This window comes from Entelurus aequoreus, linkage group LG20 (genome assembly GCF_033978785.1).
Source record: "Entelurus aequoreus isolate RoL-2023_Sb linkage group LG20, RoL_Eaeq_v1.1, whole genome shotgun sequence".
Taxonomy (NCBI): domain Eukaryota; kingdom Metazoa; phylum Chordata; class Actinopteri; order Syngnathiformes; family Syngnathidae; genus Entelurus; species Entelurus aequoreus.
Window position 1 is genome coordinate 26,199,767 of NC_084750.1, and position 19,201 is coordinate 26,218,967.

Here is a 19,201-nt window from a genome sequence, read left to right on the forward strand (position 1 = left end):
CCTCCCGGGGGGTGAACAAGAGGATGGGTCAAATGCAGAGGACAAATTTCACCACACCTCGTGTGTGTGTGACAATCATTGGTACTTTAACTTAACTTTAACTTTCATTTATGTGATATTTATTGTTGTCATATTCTCATCATATTTAATGTTGTTATAGTTACATCATATTTAATGTTGTGTTCTATTGACATCATATTTAATGTTGTGGTATATTCACATTATGTTTAATGTTGTGTTATATTCACATCATATTTAATGTCGTGGTATATTTACATCATATTTAATGTTGTGTTATATTTACATCATATTTATTGTGCTGTGTATACATTATTCTTGCAGTGACATAGTACATAATTAGGACGTGGCAGTGGAAGTGGCATATTTTAATGTTTTTTTTGCCATCAGTGCGAAAGCCGAGGCGAGCTGCAGGCGTCGTTGTCGTACCAGCCGGTGTCTCACCGTCTCAGCGTGGTGGTCCTGAAGGCTCGACACCTGCCCAAGATGGACATAGCCGGCCTGTCTGCCAGTGAGTGTCACGTGTCTCAGCGCTGGCCGGTTTAGCATCCGAGTCTTGAACGCCCCGCTTGTGTCCACAGACCCCTACGTGAAAGTCAACGTCTTCTACGGCCGCAAGCGCATCGCTAAGAAGAAGACTCACGTGAAGAAGTGCACGCTGAACCCGGTCTTCAACGAGTCCTTCATCTACGACATCCCGCCCGAGCTGCTGCCAGAGATCTCGGTGGAGTTCCTGGTGGTCGACTTCGACCGCACTGCCAAGAACGAAGTCCTCGGCCGCCTGGTGCTCGGCCTCCAAAGCCCCGCCCCTACCGGCTCCTCCCACTGGCGGGAAGTCTGCGAGAACCCGCGTCGGCAGATCTCCAAATGGCACACCCTGAGCGAGTACTGAAGACCACGCTGGGACTGGACCAGCGAAGACTCCTGGAACTAGACTAATCCAATGTACAGCACTCACACACACACACACACACACACACACACACACACACACACACACACACACACAATGTGATGCTAGTTATTAAACACTACTATTATCGTCAACATGTGCATCTGCTAAGAAAATGCTGAGCTTTTGAAAAAGAAAAACGACGTTTGTGACGTCTCGCCTCTTGTGTGTGTAAAGCTAAGTATAAGACCCTCCCCCATCCCCTCCCCCCGTGGTTGTCACGGAGACTGCATGTGTTTGTGAAGAACTAAACAAACTAAGAAGCTTCCGTCATGCTGTGGTGGTCTCAGAGGTGAGTTAGCGTACAGGTAACCCACGCGTGTGTGTTTTTTTGCAGCATGAATGTTTGATTTGTTTTTTGTTGCTTTGTGTCGCTACCAAGATCTTCCGGAGGCCCCCGTGTCCACTCCCCGCCCTCCTGTCAGTCGCCAGGGCGTGTTGAGCCTGGCTGTCCATCAAAGCAACAATGCTATTAAGAATGCTAAGCTAACCACATGGTCACAGTCGGTGCGAGCGACCCACATTGCAAGGTACCTCACGGCAAAGCTCTCGACCTCATATTATGAAATGGGACTTTATTGTCATTGCACTAGAAAAGGGCAACTGACTTTTTGACAAATCCGCCCAAAATCAGACGTACAGTTGCAGGGTCAACAGAACGGGAAGGCTGATGGATAGGAAAGTCCCAAACTAAACTCCTATGAGAGGGGGGGTTGCTCAGTTTGAGACCAGAAAAAAACCTCAAGCAAAGCACATGAACGTATAGAATTTGTAGCGTCTTTGCTGCGCTGTCCTCTGGGGGGAAGTCTCGTCACAAAGTCCTTACCATGTCGTTCCAGCTAGGGAAAAAAATCCAGTTTAAAATGTTCACGTTCGAACGAGCGTCGCCCTTAAATTCATCATAACTTCGCCTTGCAGAGCAGACAGCTTTTCCAAGATGTTATCCAGTTTGCAATTTCGCCCAGAAACCACAAAAGTCTGAGTGCTTACAGCTCTGCTGGATTCCGAATTGGTCAATACACCAGAGCAACGCTTACTCCAATCAGCAGATGTCCTGTTGTCATGATTCCAAATAGGTAGATGTCTTTAACATCCCTGACTAGAAAGCCCCGTTTACACTGCACACCAAATCTGATTTTTTTTTTGCCCTCAAGTGACACCAATTTTTCGCTAGTCTAAACGCTCCAAAGTGCTTCAGATCTGATCTTTTCGCTTCAGATTCAGTCCACGTCAGGAGGTAGTCCAAATCCAGTTGGAAACCAATCTTTTCAAATGTGACTTGGCGACTTTCACATCGTCTTTGGGCGAGCTGCATCATTCGTGTGCACAGGCAAAGACACAGCCCGCCAGCCTAAGCGGCTACGTCATCACAACATCCGGTTTCTGGAAGCAAAGTATTTTTTCGGCGGCCAAATTGTAAATAACGAATGATAGGCTATATTTAATATAATATATACTTTAATTTCAATGAAAAAGCGATTGTTGAAGGGCCGGAATTGATGTGTACGCTGTCTTGTATTTGCTTACATGTTACGTACATTGCGTAAGTTGTTTACGTAAGGGAGTTGAAAAATTAAGCTAACGTAGATCCACGCTGATGTCTGTGCCTCCATTACTTAACAACCATAAAAAGATTAGAACCCTCCCAAATTTTGTGGTAGTGACTTCTTTGTTCATTTATGAAATCTGGTCAACTTCCTATTAGAGATGTCCGATAATATCGGGCTGCCGATATTATCGGCCGATAAATGCTTTAAAATGTAATATGGGAAATTATCGGTATCGGTTTCAAAAAGTAAAATTTATGACTTTTTAAAACGCCGCTGTGCGGATTGGTACACGGACGTAGGGAGAAGTACAGAGCGCCAATAAACCTTAAAGGCACTGCCTTTGCGTGCCGGCCCAATCACATAATATCTACGGCTATTCACACACACAAGTGAATGCAAGGCATACTTGATCAACAGTCATACAGGTCACACTGATATGCGCCACACTGTGAACCCACACCAAACAAGAATGACAAACACATTTCGGGAGAACATCCGCACCGTAACACAACATAAACAAAACAGAACAAATACCCAGAACCCCTTGCAGCACTAACTCTTCCGGGACGCTACAATATACCCCCCCCCCTCCCACACACACACACACTTCAACCCCGCCCCCCCAACCGAGCATGTCATGTTAAAAAAAATAATGCACTTTGTGACTTCAATAACAAATATGGCAGTGCCATGTTGGCATTTTTTTCCATAACTTGAGTTTATTTATTTTGGAAAACCTTGTTACATTGTTTAATGCATCAAGCGGCGCATCACAACAAAATTAGCCATAATAATGTGTCCATTCCACGACTGTATATATCGGTATCGGTCGATATCGGAATCGGTAATTAAGAGTTGGACAATATCGGAATATCGGATATCGGCAATAAAGCCAATATCGGACATCTCTACTTCCTATGTTTTAAATTTTAGTCGAACTGCGCATGCAAGTGACATCGAGGCCACATTAGGACCACACTGGGGGCACATTGGGGCCGGTGCACGTTTATACTACAGTCTGGTTTATATCACTTTTTATTTGCAGTGTGAACAGTCAGCTGGGGAAAAAAAACAGATTTCGAAAAAATTTGATTGGGGCCACCTTGGCCTGTGGTGTAAACGTAGTCAAAGAGTCGCAAGGCACACAACCCCCCACTTCTCCCAAAAGCCCATGGTGTGTCTAGCAAGAACCGTTCCATCAAGACAGGCAGGTTCCCCAGAACTCGGTCTTCTTGTCAATTCCGTTGAGAGGCCGGTTGATCAATTCCATTGTTTAGATTTTGAAGAGCCGGGCAAAAAAAGGCTCCAAGACAAGCAAAGCAAACGCAGGAGAGACAGGGGAGAGGGTAGGAAAAGCATCCGCCTTCGATGAGAGCCAGAGAGTAGATATTTCTCTGTTTACATCTTTCTGCCGTGATGATGATGTCATTGTTTATTGTTAAGTCACAACATCAGCCAACATACTTTCTTGATATCCTGCCAGCTGGCGGTGCTGTTGTCCCCAGAAAAGTACACATGGTGTCGATCCGGTGCGCTTGTGAACACGTACACGTGTCCAACTTTGGTCTACCGGTTTTTAACATCAACTTTTTTTACTTAAATTCCAACATTTTGCTCTTTATTACCATTTTTTTGTTGTAATTATATTTTGAGGGCCCTTAAGTACCCGTGAGCTGCAAATCGGAGAGCTGCAGTTTGGACAACCCTGCCACAATGTAACGTTTTGAAAGTCATGTGACCTGACCTTGCATCGCTCGTAGCTAACAGGAAGTAGCCGACATCCCAGTGTCCACCGGACATACCCCTAAAGCTCCTCCCATCAATCTGTGGCGTGAACGAGGCGTCACGGAGACTGTAGATTTTGTACAGACTTCCTGTTTGATGAACGTTTCCCTGCTGTAGACCTGAATGATGCTAACCTTCCTTTGACGTGCAAATAAAGAAGTTAGCCTGATGCTTTTCTCCTTCCTTATTTCCGACTGGAGACACGCGCTTACTTCTTGTAGTGTCAAATACTGACCAGCTGGGGTCGCTGCGTCTACGCAAAAGCGCTGAGTCATCCCGCACATGAAGGCCGTTGTACAATAAGAGGTCACAAGCCTGAACTTCCTGTCTGCTCCAAACGTCTGCGGTGAAGCGCATTAGAAAGTTGCGGTCACATGAGCGAGCGGCGCACACTGGAGCTTTATGCTCTCGGGGTGTGCGCGTCAGTACCCGGCTTATCTGCAGGTCGCACGTCTTCCATATGTGCCGTTTCTTTCCAGGTATCTGTGAAGTATATTAGATGGGGTTTGAATTTGAACGTTTACACTGTCAGCTGAAGTCTCCCTCAAGTGTCAGCTGACCATGATGATGCTTCTCAGCTGTTTTTGGTGGATCTGATGCGTCATCCAAGTTGCCAGATGCCAGCTAAACACCACCTCCTGTACCCAAAACTTGTCAAAAAGTCGGAAACTAAACCAATGGCCATTTTTATATTTTTCCTTTTCAAAACCAATACAATACCGTATTTTTCGGACTATAAGTCGCTCCGGAGTATAAGTCGCACCGGCCGAAAATGCATAATAAAGAAGGAAAAAAACATATATAAGTCGCACTGGAGTATAAGTCGCATTTTTTTGGGAAATTTATTTGATAAAACCCAACACCAAGAATAGACATTTGAAAGGCAATTTAAAATAAATAAAGAATAGTGAACAACAGGCTGAATAAGTGTACGTTATATGAGGCATAAATAACCAACTGAGAACGTGCCTGGTATGTTAACGTAACATATTATGGTAAGAGTCATTCAAATAACTATAACATATAGAACATGCTATACGTTTACCAAATAATCTGTCACTCTTAATCGCTAAATCCGATGAAATCTTATACGTCTAGTCTCTTACGTGAATGAGCTAAATAATATTTGATATTTTACGGTAATGTGTAAATAATTTCACGTATAAGTCGCACCCCCGGCCAAACTATGAAAAAAACTGTGACTTATAGTCCGAAAAATATGGTATATAGATTTGTTTAACCTTTCGGGCTCCCTTCAGGTTTGGTCGCGGCCTCAGTCATAAAAATGTTAGAAATAAGTCATATAATTGTTTATTTTTTTAAATGCCTAAGTCTCTAGATCAACTTCAAAGCTAGCTGTTGAGGGTTTACTTCTTTTAATATACCTTTTATGTTTTATTCCCTTTTTGTTGAAGAAATAACCCCCCACCCCCATTCAAAGTGGAATATTTGATGTCAAGTAATTGGAGCCTTAAATAGGTAAATATATATACACAGTTTAAAAAAAAATCCCAATAAAATTATTTGAGTTGCAAAGGGTCTAACCCAGGGGTGTCAAACTCATTTTAGATCGGGGGCCACATGGAGAAAAATCTACTCCCAAGTGGGCTGGACTGGTAAAATCACGGCACGATAACTTAAAAATAAAGACAACTTTAGATTTTTTTCTTTGTTTAAAAAAAGAACAAGCACATTCTGAAAATGTACAAATAATGTTGTTGTTGTTTTTTTACACTTACATGTTGCGTTTAATAGTATTCTATTTTTGTCGTAATTTATATTTTCTGAATAAATTATGTGATAATGTTCATCAGTCAACTCATTGGTGTTAATTTTTCAATCTATCAAGATAAAAAAATTATATCAAAATCTAATTACAGTTTGTTATTTATGTAGTTTGATCATTTTCCTCGAATGACATATGTAGCATCATCTACAAAGAACAAAATAATTGCAATTGTGACATCAAGTGGACACATTTAGAACAGCTGTTTCTTTCATAAAAAAATTCTCAGGTTAATTTTTATACTTAGCAAACTCATCCCGCCGCCCGGATAAAACCGGTTCGCGGGCCTGATCCGGCCCTCGGGCCGTACGTTTAACACCCCTGGTCTAACCCATAAAAGTGTTTAAAAAAGGAATACATTAATTTTTTACTTTCCACGCTTAAATCTCAAGGTCAACTTCAGATCTCTGCGTCAATACTAAGTTTGTATTATTTTTTTATGATTTTTTGTTTCATTTTTGCCCTTGTCATAGAAAACAGACACAATATGCAATCATTTAACCCCAAAATATTTCAAATTGCAATATGGCAACACCATTTTTCTGTCTATTGAATTTGGCCTACAACATCAGTGGCAAAAGCCTCCAATCGGTCAGTAATTCATCACAACATAGATTTTGATTAATTATTATTTTTGAGCAATGAGAGTTTTGAAAAAAAAAATCACACTAAAATCCTCAGGGATCCAAAAGGGTCCCACTCATAAAAGTGTTAACAATAAGTAACATATTGTTTAAGGCTTAAATATCAAGATCAATTCATTTCAATTTATTGTCATTGTTATTAAATTGAATTGATCTATGATTTATGTGTCCAATATAGTTTTGTTTGTTTTTTAAAACTTTTTCTTTTTATATTTCATTTAAAAGTGGAACATTTGATGTGAAGTAATTGCCTCTCAAATAGGTCAATAATTCATAACAACATTGATTTTGATTCATTATTATCTGTTGAGCAAAGACAGTTTTTGAAAAAAAACAACAGTATAATTCTCAGGCATCCACAAGGTTTCCACTCTTAAAAGTGTTTCAAATAAGTAATGCATTCATTTTAATTTTTTTACTTTGCACGCTTAAATCTGGAAATCAACTTCAGATCTATGCGTCGATTACATACTTTTTGTTTTTTTTCCATTTTGTTTGTTTGTTTTTTGCCATAGACAACTTGGGTTTTTATGACAAACACACAAAGACAGTTTTTGGGGAAAAAACCCCACTGTAATTTTCAGGCATCCAAAAGGTTTCCACTCATAAAAGTGTTTCCAATAAGTAATGCATTCATTTTAATTTTTTTACGTTCCACCCTTAAATCTTGAGATCAACTTCGGATCTATGCGTCAATTATATACTTTTTGTTTTTTTTCATTTTGTTTGTTTGTTTTTTTGCCATAGACAACTTGGGTATTTTTTTTAATGAAAAAACACAAAATATGCAATCATTTCACCCCAAAATATTTCAAAGTGGAATTTAGCAACACTATTTTTATATTTTATTAAATTAGCCCTCCTACATCTGTGGCAAAAGCTTTCAATACGTCAATCATTCATAACAACATTGATTTTGATCCATTATTATTTTTGAGCAATGACAGTTTTAAAAAATCTCACTAAAATTGTTAAAAATAAGTAACACTATTTTTTTTTCCAAGGCTTAAATCTAGAGATCAACTTCAGATCTATGCATGGAATATAAGTTTTTATTATTTTATTATTATTTTAGTTTTTTGTCATAGAAAACTTGGGTTTTTATGGCAAACACAAAATATGCAATATTTTCCCCAAAAAATATTTCAAAGTGGGAAATTTGATGTGAAGTAATTGGACCCTCAAATAGGTCAATAACTCATAACAACATTGCTTTTGATTCATTATTATCTCTTGATCAAAGACCGTTTTTGAAAAAAAAAAAATCCCACTAAAATGATCAGGGGTCCAAAAGGGTCCAACTTATAAAAGTGTTTGAATAAAGTATTGCATAAAAAAAATTTTTGTTTACATTCCACAATTGGATCTTGAGATCATCTTCAGTTCTATGCATCAATACTAAGCTTTTGTCATGTTTTTTATATTGTTTGTTTGTTTTTGGGGTTTTATGGCAAACACACAAAATGTGCTGAATTTCCCCCAAAACATATTTTAAAGTGGAATATTGGATGTGAAGAATTTAACGCTCAAATTGCTAATAATCCATAACATTGATTTTGATTTATTATTATTTTTTGAGTGAAGACAAAACACTACAATTCTCAGGAATCCAAAAGGGTTTAAAATAAGTAATGCATGATTTTTTTTTTTTAATGTTCAACGCTTAAATATTGGGATCAACTTCAGATCTATGAGTCAATTATACTTATTTATAAAAAAATGTATGTTTTATATTTTGTTAGTTTTTTGGGTTTTTATGGCAAACACAAAATATGCAATCATTTCACCCCAAAATATTCCAAAGTGGAATATGGCAACACTATTTTTCGGTCTATTAAAGGAGGTCTCCTACATCTGTGGCAAAAGCCTTCAATAAGTCAATAATTCATAACATTGATTTTGATTCATTATTATTGTTGAGCAATGACAGTTTAAAACAAATCCTGCTTAAGTTCTCAGGAATCCAAAAGGGTCTCACTCCTAAAAGTAAAAAAAAAAAAGTAACACATTATTTAATTCATAAATCTCGAGATCAACTTCAGATGCGTGAAATATAGGTTTTTATTATTTTTTTGTTTTTGTCATAGAAAACTTGTGTTTTTTATGGCAAACATACACAATATGTAATCATTTCCCCAAAAATATTTCAAAGTGGAGCATGCCAACACTATTTTTGTATTAAATTGGCCCTTTTGTTTTAAATTAGGTCAATAATTCAAAACATTGATTTTGATTCATAATTTTTTTTTCAGTAAAGACAGTTTTAAAGAAAAAAACAGCCTGCATGGCAGATTTGTGTTATGCGAATCAACATTGCAACTTTTTTCTCATTACATTTTATCTGCATGCTCTTTTATTGTACTTTGTAATGGTTTTGTTTTGTAATTGTATTTTTTAAATTAACTGCGGGCAGCAAATGGCCCCCACACTTTTTTATTTATTTTATTAAAATCAACACATTTTATCTATTAAAACCGTCTGTTCAAGCACAGCTTTCAAAATAAAAGCATCCATCATAAGACTTTGTCCACCGAGGGCCGTATACATAAAAAGAGATAGGGCAACTTCAATCCGATAAATTGAGCAATCTGTAGAAAACATCCACATATTAGCTTTGTGTTACAGCGAACACACGAAATTACTGCCAGGATGCACAACAGCAACAAGTGTGGTAAATATAGCATATGATGTAATATTTTATAATGATGGCTCCCTCCATGTAATATAATCTTGCTTGATTTAAATGTGACGTTACAGGATGTTTTCTGACGTAGTATTAAGAGTATGTTACACTTGTTACGTAGTGTTAGCATATGTCACGTAGTGTTATAATATGTTACTCACGTATTGTTACAATATGTCATATTGTGCTCTGTTTTACATTGAGTGTTACAATGTTACTCACGTAGTGTTATAATATGTTACTCACATATTCTTACAATATGTCATATAGTGTTATATGTTATACATGTAGTGTTACAATGTTACTCACGTAGTGTTATAATATGTTACTCACGTATTCTTACAATATGTCATATAGTGTTATAATATGTTACACATGTAGTGTTACAATGTTACTCACGTAGTATTAAAATATGTTACATTTATCGTTAGAATAAGTTTCTCACGTAGTGTTATGTTACTCACGTATTGTTACAATATGTCATAGTGCTCTAATATGTTATACATGAAGTGTTACAATGTTACTCATGTAGTGTTATATAGTATGTTACATTTATCGTCACAATATGTTTCTCACGTAGTGTTATATGTTACTCACGTATTACAATATGTCGTCTAGTGTTATTATATGATATACATGTAGCGTTACAATGTTACTCACATAGTGATATAATGTTAGATTTATCATTACAATATGTCACTCACACAGTGTTACAATTTGTCATATAGTGTTATGTTATACATGTAGTGTTACAATATTACACACGTAGTGTTATAATATGTTACTCACGTATTGTTACAATATGTCATATTGTGCTCTAATATGTTATACATTGAGTGTTACAATGTTACTCATGTAGTGTTATATGTTACTCACATATTCTTACAACATGTCATATAGTGTTATAATATGTTACTCACGTATTACAATATGTCGTCTAGTGTTATTATATGATATACATGTAGTGTTACAATGTTACTCACATAGTGATATAATGTTATATTTATCATTACAATATGTTACTCACAGTGTTACAATATGTCATATAGTGTTATGTTATACATGTAGTGTTACAATATTACACACGTAGTGTTATATGTTACTCACGTATTGTTACAATATGTCATATTGTGCTCTAATATGTTATACATTGAGTGTTACAATGTTACTCACGTAGTGTTATAATATGTTACTCACATATTCTTACAATATGTCATATAGTGTTATATGTTATACATGTAGTGTTACAATGTTACTCACGTGGTATTATAATATGTTACATTTATCGTTAGAATGTTTCTCACGTAGTGTTATGTTACTCACGTATTGTTACAATATGTCATAGTGCTCTATTATGTTATACATGAAGTGTTACAATGTTACTCATGTAGTGTTATATAGTATGTTACATTTATCGTCACAATATGTTTCTCACGTAGTGTTATAATATGTTACTCACATATTATTTCAATATGTCGTCTAGTGTTATAATGTTATACATGTAGTGTTACAATGTTACTCACATAGTAATATAATGTTATATTTATCGTTACAATGTTACTCACATAGTGTTACAATATGTCCTATAGTGTTATAATGTTATACATGTAGTGTTACAATATTACACACGTAATGTTATAGTATGTTACACAGGTATTGTTACGATATGTCACAGTTTTATAGAATGTCATGTTACAGTATGTTATACACATAGTGTTAAATTGTTACCCACATAGTGTTTTAGTATGTTACATTTATTGTTACAATATGTTACACACGTAGTGTTATAGTACGTTACACGGGTATTGTTACAATATGTCATATAGTGTGACATGTTATACACAAAGTGTTCCAATGTTACTCACGTGGTGTTATAGTATGTTACCAGCAATTACAGCCTCAAGTCTTTTTGAATACGATGCCAGAAGCTTGTCACACCTATCTTTGGGCAGTTTGGCCCATTCTTCTTTGCAGCACCTCTCAAGCCCCATCAGGTTGGATGAGAAGCCTTGGTTTTCATCCAGGATGTCTCTGTACATTGCTGCATTCATCTTTCCCGTTATCCTATGTAGTGTTACAGTATGTAAGTAGTGTAGTATTATGCTGTGTTACAGTATGTATGTATTACTATGTCTTGTTACAGTATTGTACCTTCTGTCTTGGTGCTGATTAGTCTCCTTGTGGACCGAGTGATCCTTCAGTTTTTGATGTCCAACATGTGGTCTGTGAATTTTTGAAGGTGGTTCAAGGGACAGGACGAACAAGTTCAGTAAATACACGCATGGTTTCCTATTCATATTTGAAATAATTTTCCCAAGAATGAAGACTTTGGCCCTCAGATCAATGATTCCATTCATCTGGCGAGTCGATGACATCACACAGAGTGACAACCAATCACGTCCACAGATCTCCTCCTCAAAAGTTGCTCTGGCGGATCCCCAGCAGGTCCCAGACTTCCACTCGTCTTCGTCTTCGTCACACACAGCCTCTCTGATGGGGTGAGTCCCGGATTATTGATCCATGTTGATTGCTTTGTTTCTGATATTCTAATAGCTTACCTCCAGTCAACTTCCTGTGTTTGCGTCTTGGCGCCCGCGACAAGTCCTCTGATGTTCCAAGTCATCTGTGTGGCGTCAGGGTGTGGTCTTTTTTTTTTTTTCCCATTTCACCTTTTTCCAACTCTTTTGTCTTGTTGCAGCTTTTAAAAGGCACAACATATTTCCCCATAGTTCTTACCCAGAAATAGACCTCGTAGACCACCACAATGTATTCCACCTGACATCTTTCCAATACATCAAGTTTCGGAAAGCGTGCAGTTGGTCCACCTAGTGGGAAAGAGACTAAATTCATCCGTTTTCTATAACACTGGTCGTCATCAGGTCACAGGTGTCGTCATTACGGTCACGGGTGCGCTATCGTTTGGAGTGAGAGGACTGGTTGCTTGGCAACATGGCACATATACACAAACATACATCTACGGACCTTTTAAAGTCTTCAATTAAGCCACTTGTTCTCAAACAGCGCAATTCCAGTGTTAATGTACAATTAATAACGCATATGCATGTTTTTAACATCAAATTAATATAACATGCATGTTTTCAATGCACCATTAATATAACACATGTTTTTAATGTGCAATTAATATTACATGCATGTTTTTATTGTTAAAGTAATATCCATCCATCCATTTTCTACCGCTTATTCCCTTCGGGGTCGCGGGGGGTGCTGGAGCCTATCTCAGCTAAAATCGGGCGAAAGGCGGGGTACACCCTGGACAAGTCGCCACCTCATCGCAGGGCCAACACAGATAGACAGACAACATTCACACTCACATTGACACACTAGGGCCAATTTTAGTTGTGCCAATCAACCTATCCCCAGGTGCATGTCTTTGGAAGTGGTAGGAAGCCGGAGTACCCGGAGGGAACCCACGCAGTCACGGGGAGGACATGCAAACTCCACACAGAAAGATCCCGAGCGCAGGATCGAACCAGGACCTTGGTATTGTGAGGCAGACGCACTAACCCCTCTACCACTGTGCTGCCCTTAAAGTAATGTAACATGCATATTTTAATCTACAATTAATATAACATGCATGTTTTTAATGTACAATTAATACAACACAAATGTTTTTAATCTACAATTAATATAACACACTTGTTTTTAATGCACAATTAATATAACATGCATGTTTTTAATGTACAATTAATACAACACACATGTTTTTTAAATGTACAATTAATATAACACATGTTTTTAATGTACAATTAATATAACATGCATGTTTGTAATGTAAAAGTAGTATAACATGCAGGTTTTTAATTCACCATTAATATAACACACGTTTTTAATGTACAATTAATATAACACAAGTGTTTTTAATGTACAATTAATATAACACGTTTTTATTGACACGTGTCTGACGGCGCCATATTTTATTAATATAACATGCATGTTTGTAATGTAAAAGTAGTATAACATGCAGGTTTTTAATGCACCATTAATATAACACATGTTTTTAAGGTACAATTAATATTACATGCATGTTTTTATTGTTAAAGTAATATAACATTCATATTTTAATCTACAAATAATAAAACACGCATGTTTTAATATACACGTAATACAACATGCATGTTTTTAATGTACAATTAATACAACACGCATGTTTTTAATGTAAACGCAATATAACATGCATGTTTTAATGTACAATTAATAGAACATTCATGTTTTTAATGTGCAATTAATATAAACGCAGAGAACACGCAGGGAACACAAAGAGAACACGCAGGGAACACAAAAAACACGTAGAGAAGACAAAGAGAACTGTAGAGAACACAAAGAGAACTGTAGAGAACACCTAGAGCACACGTTGAGAACAAAAAGAGAACACGTTGAGAAAACGTAGAGAACAAAAAGAGAACACGTAGAGAACAAAAAGAGAACACGTAGAGCACACGTTGAGAACAAAAAGAGAACACGTAGAGAACAAAAAGAGAACACGTAGAGAACAAAAGGAGAACACATAGTGAACAAAAAGAGAACACGTAGATAACAAAGAGAACACATAGTGAACAAAAAGAGAACACGTAGATAACAAAAAGAGAACACGTAGAGAACAAAAAGAGAACACGTAGAGCACACGTTGAGAACAAAAAGAGAACACGTTGAGAACAAAAAGAGAACACGTAGAGAACAAAAAGAGAACACGTAGAGAACAAAAGGAGAACACATAGTGAACAAAAAGAGAACACGTAGATAACAAAGAGAACACATAGTGAACAAAAAGAGAACACGTAGATAACAAAAAGAGAACACGTAGATAAAAAAAAAGAGGACACGTAGATAAAAAAGGAGAACACGTAGATAATAACAAGAGAACACGTAGATAACAAAAGGAGAACACGTAGATAATAACAAGAGAACACGTAGATAACAAAAAGAACACGTAGAGAACAAAAAGAAAACACGTAGAGAACAAAAAGAGAACACGAAGAGAACGCGTAGAGAAAGGCTAAAGCCCTGGATGGCGCAGCGGTAACGCACGCTAGCCAAGTGTGACGTGCAGTGGCAGGGTCATATGTTGTTGCCGCAGCCTATGGGAGCTGCAGCGGTCACATGACCCACACAGGCGTCCTATGCACAGAAGCCGAGGCGCGTCAATGTTACGACGCTGCTGAAAGAGTCGTTTGTGCCAGCGTGTTTTCACCAAAGATCACGATTTCCACGCTGGTGGAGGCGGAACATTGTGGAGTTGAGCAGGAGAGCAGCTGACTCACTCGTGGCGCCCGCCTGCGACCTCTGACCTCTGCTCTGTTTGCGCTCCCCTTAGATTTGGCCAAGAAGACATGTCTCATTACCAGGATCACGAGGTGAGAAACGCGTCCTGTGGCGCCGTCAGACACGTGTCAATCAACTCGCTCTGATCTCTACTCAGATGAGTGCGGTGCTGAGGGTCTCGCACCTTCCTCTCATTCGCTCGGCGCTGCAGTCGGTCACCTCCGTCTACTCCGAGGTCAAAGATCGCTACCCTCTCCTGGGCCTGGTTGGAGGAGTGGCCGAGGTCGGCGTCCGCAACGCCTCGATGGTGGCCATGAGCAGAGCCACGCCCCTCATGCAGACCCTGAGACCTCAGAGTGCGTACATTAACGTTAGCCCCCACTCTTAAAGCTGATGCTAACACAAGTGCTTTATCATGCTAAATCCATGCGCTAATGCTAACGCTAGCACTCGTTGATGATGAATACATGAGTTAATGCTAACACTAATACTCTTATGATGCTAAATCCCTGAGCTAATGCTAACGCTGGCGCTCTTTGATGATGAATTCATGAGTTAATGCTAACACTAATACGCCATGATGCTAAATCCATGAGCTAGTGCTAACGATAGCGCTCTTTGATGATGAATTCATGAGTTAATGCTAACACTAATACGCCATGATGCTAAATCCATGAGCTAATGCTAACGCTCTTTGATGATGAATTCATGAGTTAATGCTAACACTAATACTCCATTATGCTGAATGCCTGCGCTAATGCTAATGCTAGCGCTCTTTGATGATGAATTCATAAGTTAATGCTAACTAATACGCCATGATGCTAAATCCATGAGCTAATGCTAACACTAGCGCTCTTTGATGATGAATTCATGAGTTAATGCTAACACTAATACGCCATGATGCTAAATCCATGAGCTAAGGCTAACACTAGCGCTTTTTGATGATGAATTCATGAGTTAATGCTAACACTAATACGCCATGATGCTAAATCCATGAGCTAATGCTAACACTAGCGCTCTTTGATGATGAATTCAAGAGTTAATGCTAACTAATACGCCATGATGCTAAATCCATGAGCTAATGCTTACACTAGCGCTCTTTGATGATCAATACATGAGTTAATGCTAACACTACTACGCCATGATGCTGACTGCCTGCGCTAATGCTGACGCTAGTACGCCATGATGCTGAATCCCTGAGCTAATGCTAACGTTAGTACTTATGATGCTGAATCTCTAAGCTCACGCTAACATTAGTACTTTATGGTGTTGAATCCCTCAGATAATTCTAATGCTAATACTCCATGATGCTGAAACCCTGCGCTAATACTAATGCTACTACACCATGACGTTGAAAACCTGAACCAACGCTCGTACTTTATGATGCTTAACACCTGAGCTAATGCTAACGCAAGTACTTCATGATGCTGAATCCCTGAGGTAATTGCTATCGCTCCTCCTCTATGATGTTGAAAACCTGAACTAACACTAGTACTTTAATATGCTGAATCCTTGAGCATATGCTAATGCTAATACTCCATGATGCTGAATCCCTGAGCTAATACTAGCGCTACTACACTATGACGTTGAAAACCTGAACTAACTGAATCCCTGAGCTTGTGCTAACACTAGCACTCTGTGATGCTAAATTCATGAGCTAATTCTATCCCTCGTGCTATACGGTGCTGGTGACTGAGCTAATGCTAGTGCTCCACAATACTAATGCTATGAAGCTCGTTTTTTGCAGATGCATTTTGTACGTACAAAGTAACATGGACTGTGACACGCTTCCTGTCTTCTGTGTCTACTGTAGTTGAAGTTGCCAACAGTTTTGCTCTTGTGGGTCTGGACCAGTTGGAGAAGACATTTCCCTTCCTGAACCAGTCCACAGGCGAGGTTGTGCGCCGCCATGTTGTTTGTCGTTGACTTTGATGTTCAGTGTTGGTCCCTGTGGTTGCCATGTTAATCGGGCCTGTCCGGGCTCCTCCACCAGGTGATGGGTCACTTGAAAGACGCCTTTTTCCTGACACTGGACGATGTGCAGCTGTGGATGGTGGACGGAATGGACGGTGCCCTGGACCAGCTGGAACGCCTGTCTCACTCTGCCTGGATGGTAGTGCGACAGCTGCAGGACTCTCAAGTTGGCCGCGCTGCCACGTTTGGCCTGGACGATGTGCTGAGCCGCATTGAGAACGCCACCGCCTACTACCTGCCCCTCCCGCTCACCCTGCGTGAGGACCACCATGTGACCTGCACGGATGTCGGAGCCTCATCATGATGGTTTGTTGTTGCCAGGTCGCGAGTGGGAGATGAGAGTCCAGGAGTACGAGGATGAGGACGACGACGAGGAGCCCAGCATATGGACTAGGGTCCGAAGTCTTCTGCTGAGTCTCAGTCTGCAGCTGTACCACCGCATGATGAAGGTACAAAAGCAGCTGGAGGAAGCTTCCAGAACGCTGGGAGACGCCGCTGACACGGTAAGGCCCCTGGAAAAACATGCTAAGCTCAAAACATTTTTTTGAACAGGCCACAGCGTCTGTGAACCACGTCTGGTCTGTCCCCCTTGCAGGTTGGTCTGGGACGGGTCATGGAGCTGGTGGGCAATCTTTTGCAATACTTGCAAAGACTGCTGGTGGCACTAGTTTACCGTACCGAGAGTCTCAGGGAGCTGACCCTGGGCAGTGTTAAAGGTCAAGCAATCATGTTGATGGAGCTGCGTCCGGTGCGTCAGATTCGAGAGCTTCCGGTACAGGTTCAGCATCTCCTTGGGGACCTGCAAGAACTCTCCAAGATCCTTCTGCAGCTCATCATCAATGCTACGCCACTGTACAACATGGTGAGGTCACTGGTAGTGGCGTCTCTGCGCTAGGCTAACACTTAATTCTGGTCCTTGACTGGTGTTAACTGAGTGTCTCCACATGCTAAACTAGGTTAACTTAGAAGCATTGTTATGTGTCAGCTTCAACAGCCCTCTGAGAAGGAGGTGGAGGACTTCCTTAACCAGGAGGACCTCCAGTCCGACAGCTCGTCCCGCCGCAACTCCGCCAATAGCCTCTTCTTGAAGGCCATGGATGGACGTCCTCGGCGCCGCAGGAGTCTGTTCTCACGGGCCATCCGCAGTCCCGGACCCGATGCCAACACTGGCAGCGGTTCCAGCCTAAAGCAGGACTCGGAGGCGGAAGGCTCCCCTCTCCCATCCGACGGCGCCACTTACCGCAGACCCTCTGCCACTGAGCTGCTTCTAACACCACTCAAGCAGTTTGTCTCTCAGAGCCAAAAAGCCTTCGAGTACCTGAACTCCAACACGGCCGAAGAGTGCAACAACGGCACCACCGACTGATTAGCACACCTCCCCGCTTCTCCCCCGCTTATCCTCACCTGATTCTGTTTGCAGCCCCTGACACATTAAGGCGTAACGTTATTTTATTTTTATTATTATTTTAACGTCTCTGCCGCGTTCAGCGCTAGTGAGTGTGTAAACCCTGTCCGACCAAGCCATCGTCAAACAGTCGATGGCTTGCTGGACCGCTAACGCCTGCAGACTGATGCAACGTGACGAGCTAGCAGATAAGCTAAGAGCTAAGTGTTACGCAAGCTTTGATGTCCCGCACCATTGACTGGCTGCTAACGAGCACTCGCACGAGCTTTTAAACTAGCTCTCCTTGAGGGGGCGTGTCTTAATGGAAGATGGAGTTTGTCATTGAAATGTTCTCCAATAAAGCTTTGACTGCCTTCCTCACCTCACTGCTCGTCTTCATCACATTCCTCCTGCCGTCCACCTGGAGACACGCAGCAAGAGAGCGTGCGACACTGGGGGGGTGGATGTGAAGGCATGGGATGGGGGCAGGGTGTGTGTGTCCACAAACTTGAGATCTCGCTTTGTCTTGCATCAGTTTTGGTGGAGAGGACCGTAATATTAGTCCAAATAAAAGTCAACAATCAAAAGGTGTCCACCAGCGCAGGGTATTCTTATCCGAAGGCCAGTGCGGGGTGGGAGGGAAAATGCAGATTAAGATGTTTGGGTCCCAATGCTTGTCTACTCGAATTGTCTAATGCTGGCCCTCGAATTGATCGGAATTTTGCAATGCAAAGCGGAGATTTCACCCAAATGTTATCCAGTTTGGGGTTTACCTGCACAGTGGCCTTGTGGCTAGAGTGTCCGCCCTGAGATTGGTAGGTCATTGGTTGAAACTCCAGCCGAGTCATACCAAAGACTATAAAAATGGGACCCATTACCTCCCTTCTTGGCACTCTGAATCAAGGATTGGAATTGATTCCCGAGCGTGGCCACCGCTGCTGCTCACTTCTCCTATCACCTCCCAGGGGGTGGAACAAAGGGATGGGTCAAATGCAGAGGGTAATTTCACCACACCTAGTGTGTGTGTGTGTGGTACTTTAACTTAACTTTAGCTCAGAAATCGCCACAGTGTGAGTGCCTACAGCCCTGCACACCTTGAACGGCTTCCGTCGTCTTCCAAATTTGTTGATACACCCGTGCAACGC

The 19,201-nt window shown here is 40.3% G+C and overlaps 2 protein-coding genes across 4 annotated transcripts in view; both read left to right on the forward strand.

The window, feature by feature from the left end:
• syt11b (synaptotagmin XIb) overlaps positions 1-4,474 on the forward strand; it is a 42,421-nt gene extending 37,947 nt beyond the window's left edge. For 2 of the 3 annotated variants that reach the window (XM_062029801.1, XM_062029800.1), the window contains exons 4-5: positions 409-529; positions 600-4,474. In XM_062029801.1, the coding sequence (XP_061885785.1) occupies positions 409-529; positions 600-910 (432 nt within the window). In that variant the 3' untranslated portion in view covers positions 911-4,474. The remainder of the gene's footprint in view (positions 1-408; positions 530-599) is intronic. The other variant, XR_009822176.1, reaches the window with a different exon arrangement.
• A 7,183-nt stretch (positions 4,475-11,657) lies between these two features.
• On the forward strand, positions 11,658-19,140 carry plin6 (perilipin 6). The gene is made up of 8 exons (XM_062028871.1): positions 11,658-11,916; positions 14,751-14,790; positions 14,856-15,054; positions 16,512-16,594; positions 16,692-16,929; positions 16,994-17,175; positions 17,268-17,534; positions 17,658-19,140. Exons 1-8 carry the CDS (start codon positions 11,738-11,740, stop codon positions 18,036-18,038), a joined length of 1,569 nt encoding a protein of 522 aa, XP_061884855.1. The 5' UTR covers positions 11,658-11,737; the 3' UTR covers positions 18,039-19,140.
• The last annotated feature ends 61 nt before the right edge of the window (positions 19,141-19,201 follow it).

Excerpts from the sequence above, each read along its gene's own strand:
- plin6 (XM_062028871.1), top strand. The coding sequence starts at position 11,738 with ATGAAGACTTTGGCCCTCAGATCAATGATTCCATTCATCTGGCGAGTC. Across the intron at positions 16,595-16,691 it reads TGAACCAGTCCACAGGCGAG|GTGATGGGTCACTTGAAAGA; the intron begins GTTGTGCGCCGC and ends CTCCTCCACCAG. Across the intron at positions 17,535-17,657 it reads CTACGCCACTGTACAACATG|CTTCAACAGCCCTCTGAGAA; the intron begins GTGAGGTCACTG and ends GTTATGTGTCAG.